Source organism: Pyxicephalus adspersus, chromosome 11 (assembly GCF_032062135.1).
Source record: "Pyxicephalus adspersus chromosome 11, UCB_Pads_2.0, whole genome shotgun sequence".
Lineage (NCBI taxonomy): Eukaryota > Metazoa > Chordata > Amphibia > Anura > Pyxicephalidae > Pyxicephalus > Pyxicephalus adspersus.
This window is the reverse complement of record NC_092868.1, coordinates 54,317,130-54,326,092: the sequence shown is the minus strand read 5'-3', so window position 1 is coordinate 54,326,092 and position 8,963 is coordinate 54,317,130. Positions and strand designations below refer to the sequence as shown.

The following is an 8,963-nucleotide window of genomic DNA, read 5'->3' as shown; positions in this document are numbered from 1 at the left end:
GGACGACGCTGGAACATGGACCCGACGCTGGAACACGGAACCGACGCTGGATTAGCACAGCGGGACCAGGTAAGTGGGGATTTTAGTGTAGGCGAAAAAATACGGGGTTAACCAAAAGAGCAAAAATATTTAGTGCGAGAAATTACGGGCTTAGCGGTTAGGGGGTTAACTGTGTATTCTTTCACTGGTATATTTGATGGCATCAAATAGTTTGACTTTGATAACTATCATTTCTTGTTTGATTCTTTGAATGAAATAAACCCATAATGAGTGAGAAAAAGCAAACAAATATTTTGCATTTATTTAGTAATACCAAAGATAATGCAACCAATGATAATAACAATAGTAATTCTTCACTTAACCGTGAGCTGAAGCTTCAATCAGAGCCTACACAGTCCTCGCTAGGCACCATTAGGTAGATTATTTTACGAATATACTTATCTTTTAAAACAAAAATTCTAATAATTGTCTGCAGGATTTAAAATAATGAATTTAGTGGTCCGTGAGCACTTTAAAATATAATGCTCAGTGAAAATTTAGCCTGCTCTGTGGTGGTATAGCAGTTTATTAACTTTAGATTACAATATGTAGTCAGTTAGGATGGAAAAAGAATACTTAGACCTGTCTGCCTTTAACAGCAAAAATTTATTTCACAGAACAGCGATACAGCTACTAACCTAAATGGTGAAAATATTCATCAAGTCCGCTCCAGAAATTTTTCTCAATAAATGTTTTAACAAGCCCCCACGGCTGCTTACGGTACCGCAGCTCAGTTGAAATCCTATGAATGAAAATATAATGGTTATAAAATTGACCTGCGGGCACATCCAGCCAGGTGTTTCTATTGTTTGGCTCCCCCTTCAGCTTTACTGTACCTTAGTCGGCTTTTGTTTCGGGCCACTCTGGTCAGTGTGTAACGGTTGATAGTGTAGAAGTAATCATGATAAGGTATATCATGTGTCAACACTTCAGCATCAACTACATAACATTCGCTCTCCTGGCTGGCCTTGTAGAGAGTCTGGAAGACAGAAAGTCATGCTGAAACACAAAACTTCATTTACCAGAGGGAAGGATCAGCTCGAGGGTGAGAGAGAGGTCACAGCTATAGCTGTAAAATGTGCAGTCACTCACCTGGGTTTCCGTGACAGTCGCCGATTTTGGAGCCAGAGGATTGGTTAGTGCAATGGTGTATAAAATAACTCGGGTTTGATTTCCATTCTCCTCCTTCTTCCATGGATGAAATATCACTTCTATGAGAACAAAGAGATGGTGTGAGAACAAGTGACCCTTACCTCTAAGGGCATACAGGGAGATTGGAAAAGAGAACTAGCTTAATGTGCATGATTTGGGGAGGGGGAGGAAAACATTCTGTACATCTCTGTCGTTTCTGCTGCAAGCACTCAAAAATATATATTTAAGCAAGTATAAAAAATATCAGATTCGTAACCAAAATCCAGAGAGCTTCTAATTTACTGCTGCCCTAAAATTATTACCAGGCCCCCGCCAGCTCTTTTCCACTTTTATATAAGAAGATGAAGGGGTGAACTAGCCCGGGGGGGGACAGGCGAGGAACGACAACACTACCTGGTATTTCAGTAAAGTGGGGGGAGCACTGTCAGCATTTTACAGGAAGCCAGAAAGAAAGTGGGCTCCGGGCTGGATCACCAGGTATGTTTTTAAACATACATGTATAGCAGAAATGTGCTGAATATGTTTTTTTTTTTTCTTGAGACATACACATTAAACAGATATATGAGAAAACATCTCACCTGTAAACCGCCTCTGCTCCATAAAGTCCCTCAGAAACTGAGATTCACTGAACAGGAGGCTAAAGAGTTTATCTACATTGAAGCTGAAAACTTCATTGATGTACTGTCGGCCATTTAGATCCTCATAAAAAGCCTGAACTTCACCTGCAGGATGTATGAGATATCATATTAATATACATATAAATATATAGCTTGGTCTAAATCACCACCATTGCCTTTCATTTATTTCATTTGGATTCTTCCTGCATCAACAACCTGTAGTATTACTAATTAAATAGTGCATTGTATAAGCTGTGCATTCACCTTCATCGTGTGTTTCAGATGAATCACTAAGTTCAGTGGGTAAGTCTTCATTATCATTTAAGTCCAAGGATGGAGAAGTGACGGGAGGAAGAAGCTCCATTTTCTGTTCCTCCAGGTTTGCTATTAACATCTCCCTCTCTAAGGAGCTGTCAATATCATCCAGCAAATTCCCATCATACTACAGAGGGAGAAACAGGGAGAACAACACAATTAGATTGGAATGTGGAATTTATAAATTAAAACTCCTACATGCTGTCACAGTGAATTTATGGTCAAATAGTTCAGTAATCACACTCGTAGTTATTGACTGGCCACCTTGACTGCGCCTGTAGGGTAGCACACTCTAAAATAATCTATGACTTAGTATTCTGATTTATTCTATTTGTTAACATTTACTGATGTGTTGTGTAATTCAACATCTGGATAATGTAATGTACAAGTCCTTTCCTAATTCCAGGAACGAACACAATTTCACAATAGATACTGAATAAACAAAAATGTGCTTTATGCACTACAGTACTAGACCAAGGCAAGCAAGCCCAGCAAAATGATTGCAAAAGAAAATTTACAGATAAAACAGATGTAACTAGATTTCCAAGGACAAAGAGGCTGGGGTTAATTATAATTATTCTGTAAATGAAAAATATTGCTTTGTTTTGTTTAAATAGGAGAAAAACATCAGTCAGGAAAGTTGACAACTGAAGAACAGCCCCAAGTAAATGTGCTATGGCGGATATGTATGATGTATGTCAGTAAAACTATGACAGTAGCATATGACCATAACTCCCTTACACTAACTAGAGAAGCTTTGTGACACACTGCGTGGCAAGTTAGTAATTCCACACAAGGTCATCTAAAAAAAAAATAAAACACAACAACAAAGTTCACAAGTCAGCAACATACATGACAATTTTTGGGTCTGGCAAATAAAAACCCAATAACCTTAGGTTTGCTTATATACACTTGGCCAGAGGTAGCTAAAAGCTAAGATGATAAGGATCTTGTAGAAGAACAAGGATTTTACAGCATATCCAAAAACATGCAGTTAGGTTAATTGACTTCCCCCCAAAATTGACTAAAGACTACATTATGATATATGACTGTGGTAGGGACATTAGATTGTGAGCCCCTACAGCTAATGACATGACTTTGAACTGCGTGCTTAAAGTGCTGCGTAATATCTTAACGTTATATAAATATTGTGAATAAAATTATTATTATTATGTGCATCCCTGGGAAAAGAATTTTCAATTTGTGGAGGAATGCCTCCCTGTCAGTGTCTGTAGATGGCAAGGACAGTACTTACAGCAGGGGCATCACTGCTGGCTGTGGATGGCACATTACTGCTCGTCACAGAAGGGTCTGGAAGGTTGCAGTTTGTTTCTTGCTTATTGTCGCTGCTGCTTTTGGAGGAATTATCATTTACTTCCACTTCTTCCACTGGAATTTCTTCACAATATCTGTAAACAAATATTATATTATAACAACTGCAGAGAATTACTTTTTTCATATGGCAAAGAGAAATCTGCAATGTGGTGCAACTAACAGCAACACATGTGGTCAACAGTTTGCTTGCAGTCAATGGATATCTGATTAGTGGGAATAAGTTACACTTTACACTGCGTTTTTGAATAGGGCTAACACAGGGCATCCTTACTCCATAAATAGACTGGTACATTATATGGCAAAAGATTTATGGATCCCCAATGATCACACCTATATAAGCTTAAAGGACATCCCATTCCAAACCCATGACTATACAATAGAATTGAATGGCCCATTGAACGGACCAAACACACCATTGCAAGTAAAACAGCCTTCACTTTCCAGGTAAAGCTTTTTCACCAGAAAACTGATGCCACAATATTGGAAGTGTACAAATGTAAAAAATGTCCTTGTATGTTGTATCAGTAACACAACACCTAAATTGCTTTGTGCTTCATTTTAAACAACTGTTAACAAATGGGTTGCTAAAACATGTGAACAGAATAATTTGAAGAATTGTCCATATACCACAATGTATATTTCAGAATCCACAGACGACCTTCATTATTATTTTTATTCTTACCCCACTGTGTTAAAATCATCATCTGGCGGAACATAGTCCTCGTCATCGCTAGTTAGGCCCAGTTCATTGCCGTAGCATTGGTGGACAAAATGCCACAATTCTTTCGGACACAATGGCTGCAGAGAAGAAAGTTGGTTAATACAGGAAAAATTGAGAAGAAAAAGAAAAAGTTTAGAGAGCTGGGCATTGAGAATGGTATGGGTAGATGTAAAGAATAAGGTTGCAAAGAAGGTGGACAGAAAAGGATGTTTAGAAGAATGGCAGACACCAAAGGATATTAGGAAGAAGCTTAAAGTAAAGTGACAGATAAAAGGAAGATAAGAAAACATTGGGAAGAATGTCAGAAGACAGAGACAGATACGAAGAAGATAAGTTGAGAAGGTTAGAAGACAGACAAATATTCTAGAAGTTATACCAGATTTACATTAAAAAAGGAAAGGAAATGTAAAAGAAGTAGTGAACTTAAATGGACATTTTAAAGATTATTGGACAAAGAGGAGCAGAGATGCCACAATTGTTAAAAGAAAACATGCTACCTTTTCCAGCAAAGCATTCTGCCAGAGCCGGAACATCATCATGTAGGTTCGATCTCTTGCCCCAAATGAGGTGAAAAAGTGCTGTGAAAAGAAGTGAATGAACATTATTCTTCATAGTCTTCCAAGTCTGGACTGCAAGTTGTAGATTGCCCATCAACTTCTGTGTAAGGTCTAGTATAGGAAAAATGTAAAATACAAGTAGAGCAATTTGACATTCTTACCTTCTCAGTGTCAGTGCAAAGTTGAATTGCATTTGGAATTAGCCTGGCCGTCTTTTCTTTAGTCATTGAGCAGATATCCTTTAAGCGTACTGTTAGCTAGGAGACAAAAAGTACTGGTTTATTTCTAAGTATGGCAAAAATAATGTGATACCAAATGACAGCTAAAAAGTGAAAACTTTTCTACAGTCAGATTAGGAAGGAAACTGAAGACGCACAGTCTTGTTTCTTTTTCTACAAAGACTAATTGGTTCACTAGTCCAATTGTTTTAGATTTTTACTAATAGATCATATAATTGTTAGTTGTTATATATAGACACATTCGTCAGTGAGGGAGAAAGGCCGCATTAAAGTTTCCCATCGTTGACAGAATCCTCACACTTTTATGGCAAAACAGATGGTTGCATGCAACAAAAAGGTGCCTCCACAATCTGGCCACACATATATTTATCCAATATTACTAATATTATGAAATGTGTATATACTGCAACAAGACTTCCATATCTCACAACTCCTTGTAACTGCTATCAGGTTAAAGTTTATCCCAAGCCTGTATTTAGCACCCGTGTCACAAAACACAATACTTATATTCAGTAAAAAGATGGCCGGCTCTTCGATTTCCTGCAACTTTACAATATCCCTAATGATCTATATGAATTGACACTTTACATTTGCATCCTACTCACCAGAGTCTCCCAGCGAAAGATGTTACTGTAGAAGCAAATCCAGTTCTCAGACAGGTAGAGCCGACCCTGTAACAGGATGTCTCTCTGCAGAGCACACGAATAGTCTAAACATACAGAAATAAAGAAAGGCAAGATACCAAAAATGTCAATGTACCACAACAAAGTGTGATAAGTTTATTAAGCGAAGCAAACATTTAAAGTTTTAGTAAACTAAGAGCTGTTTGTTGAAAAAAGTAATTCTCATAGCTTCCTGGTTTAGATATAGTTATTTTATCATTTTAGCCAAATCTGTCAGATGGGTGACAGCTACTAGACAGACATCACAATCAGTAGAGCCAGGATTATGTGTATTTTGTACAGCGAAATTTCTTATGAGCTACCAAAAATCTAGTAAGCTCCTAAATTCCTGGAATGATCTGAGAAAACTGCTTATGCTGCAAAAAATAAATTAAATCAGTTGTTAACACAACTTCCTTTACTACAGAAAAAGGCTAAAGAGAAGGGGTGGTGGAGGTCTGGGGGTAATAAATGAACAGATACATTACAAAACTATTTTGGAATATTCCAATACTATCGGTGTTTAAACTGTTTATTGCCCACTTAAAAAGAGCATCAACAAAGCACTGATTTAGTTTTCCCTAAAACTAAAATCTACAAAGTTTTTTTATTGTTACACCACAAGTACGAGTCTCCATTCCAAGAAGATCAATGACTGAACTAGGATCTCAGTCCAATCTAAACTGCTTGCTTCTGGTTTCTTACCAACAATCAGGCGTTCTGTATCTGGCAGTTGTTTAAAGAGTTTCCGAAAATCTTCATTTCTTTGTTTATACGTCGGACTCAAGACCTGGCAATAGAAACGGTGCACAGTAAGAAGCAGCCTAGCAGGCAGCAGACAGCAGTGATAAGAAGACACAAATAACAGAAGACAAAACAAATGACATGTTAGGTATTGAGTGAGAGCCAGAAACAGCAGATACTATTCTCTGTTTATATTACATAATATCAAAGTATTCTGTATATTATAGGTTGTCAGAGTGCCTCAATCCTGTGCCATGTGAGTCAGTCACACAAGGGTTAAAGGATGACCCCCAGTATTTTTGCAGGGTGACCTTGTTATTCGGGCAATGTGAGCGCCCTGTAATCATTGTGTAGAACATAAAGTGAAATTGCTGGCTGCAGTAACATGAAGGTAGAAGTGAAACTAGCAGGGCACAATGCTTAATTTGTGTAAATATCACCCATGGATCCCACAATGAAGAGCCCTGTTTAAGTTTTCTATACAATATCAGACCATTTTCACACTGTCATGTGACAATTTACCAATGATTGTATGCAGACACAAGGTGCAAGGTCTTATTACATTTACCTTTGTATGCAAAGAGCATTATCAACTAATGCTGCAACAATAACTGATCTAGCTAGTTTTGGTGAGCAAACATTGACTGTTCAATGCAAATGTGCTTTTCTTGGGTGACAAGATGAACTCCAAAATTAAACAATGTGGCTCTAAGCATTAAATGTGTTTTTAATGAAAGCAGTAAAAGTAATTGAATTTGATTTGATATCAGTCTCTCAAAGTTTGTTTAGCACAGCTCAGACTGGGAAAGAAGCACAAGCAGCACCTAATGGGGATATGCTGATAAGAGAAGGATGAGGAAAAACTTAGAAATTAGTTCACCAGTCAGCTGTTTCACCTTTCCCTGTTCAGTCACAGGTAAGAGAAGGACAAGACCTAGAAGTGTTCTTGAACGAAAAGAAAAATAGACCAGACTAATCTGCAGCAGAACTGTGTAAATCTTACTACAAGATTGGACAGAGTTCAGAGGGAAACTAAACCAATAAAAGGAATGGAGGAGCTCAGCTATGAGGAGAGATTAGCTGAACCAAATCTATTCTCCCTTGAGAAGAGACGTATAAGGGGAATATGATCACCCTGTGTAAATATATAAATGGTTCATATACAGAAATCTCCTCCCAGTTATTCACTTTAAGGTCATTACAATGGACAAGGGGGAGCTCTTTGCGTCTGGAGGAAAAGAAATTTAATATCAGGATAAGGAAGGGATTCTTCACTGTAAGGGCTGTGAAATGTTTAACTGGCTCCCTCAGGAAGTAGTTTCAGCAAGTTATATGGATTGCTTTAAGAAAAATGATGATTGGATGGATGATTTCTAGAAGCACAGAATATAACAGGGGATTAGGGCTTTTAAGTAAAAGATATCAGAGACTGCTGATCCAGGAAACATCTGATTGCCTCAGGGAATCGGGAAGGATTTTTTTCCCCTGTTGTACCAAATTGTACTGGGGGTGTATTTTTGCCTTCCTCTGGATGAACTATGTCTATGGTGTTTTTATCTGGGATATGTTTATTTCCCGAATGATCGAACTTGTAGAAGTTATGTCTTTTTTTCAACCTGATTAACTATGTAGTTCATCTGTGCATTTAGCAATTTGCCTGGGGCTTAGCAGTACGGTGCTCAGGGACGCACGTAGGGAGGTGCAAAGTGTGCCATTGCATGAGGGCCCCGGACCCTCCTCAGCCACAAGGAGCCCCCTGTTGGCTTTGTCCACCAATGCTAAAAGGACAGTGAGGGCAAGTTGGCGGTTCTATAAAAAACACAAGCTGAGAGGAGATCAGGCGGATCCACTTTATCTTATCAGCACAATTTTCCTATGTGATAGGTATAAATAATATGAGGATAAAGCATCCACTTTCCTATTCCACTTCTTCATAGCTGCTGTTGGATTTCCTACACTGCACTACTTGGATGGAAAATATACACAAACAAATCCCAGTATTTATATTAAATGTTCTTTTCCTAATTGCAATATATAAAACACAGACGTATTACCTGCAGAAATTACTTACAGACCTGCATAGGGATCTAGTGGTCCCACACGGCTCCCTGCGGCTGGCACCTTGCTGCCCCTTGGTCACCTGCACCCCGCACCCCTAGCCTTTGCAAATTTGCCAGCTGGCGACAGTAAGTGGTACTATAACCGTTTCATGCCATCCCTATTCATTCTCGATAAAAAAGCTACAAGTGGCATTGGCTACCTGGCCTGAGGAAGTGACGCACCGCAACCTTACCACCAGTGTGAACAAAGACTAAACTATGTTTTTTTTATATCATGCAGCTTAGAAATGATCAGATATTGCTTTTTATTAACAAACGGTGACCCCACCGAGCTGTATTTTTGGAAGGCTATCAGAGACCCATGTAAACATTGCAGAGAGCTGGAGAGAAGTGACAGGAAGGTGATCAGTCCGGGGTCCACACACCGTGTTCTATAGATGTCCCAGCCCATGGACAGACAAGAAATGATAACCTTCAGGTCAGACATCCAGCATGAACTACACTAGAGAGGTATTATACCTG

At 38.6% G+C, this 8,963-nt stretch overlaps 1 protein-coding gene across 10 annotated transcripts in view; it reads right to left on the bottom strand.

Annotated features, from left to right (window-relative positions):
• Positions 1-8,963, bottom strand: part of GRAMD1B (GRAM domain containing 1B) — a 152,694-nt gene that overhangs the window by 17,493 nt on the left and 126,238 nt on the right. For all 10 annotated transcript variants that reach the window (XM_072426593.1, XM_072426596.1, XM_072426595.1 and 7 more), the window contains 11 exons: positions 6,343-6,427; positions 5,581-5,684; positions 4,898-4,993; positions 4,677-4,757; positions 4,141-4,256; positions 3,379-3,532; positions 2,073-2,250; positions 1,770-1,913; positions 1,132-1,250; positions 876-1,018; positions 678-781 (listed from right to left, as the gene is read on the bottom strand). In XM_072426593.1, coding sequence (XP_072282694.1) covers positions 678-781; positions 876-1,018; positions 1,132-1,250; positions 1,770-1,913; positions 2,073-2,250; positions 3,379-3,532; positions 4,141-4,256; positions 4,677-4,757; positions 4,898-4,993; positions 5,581-5,684; positions 6,343-6,427 — 1,324 coding nt within the window. The remainder of the gene's footprint in view (positions 1-677; positions 782-875; positions 1,019-1,131; positions 1,251-1,769; positions 1,914-2,072; positions 2,251-3,378; positions 3,533-4,140; positions 4,257-4,676; positions 4,758-4,897; positions 4,994-5,580; positions 5,685-6,342; positions 6,428-8,963) is intronic.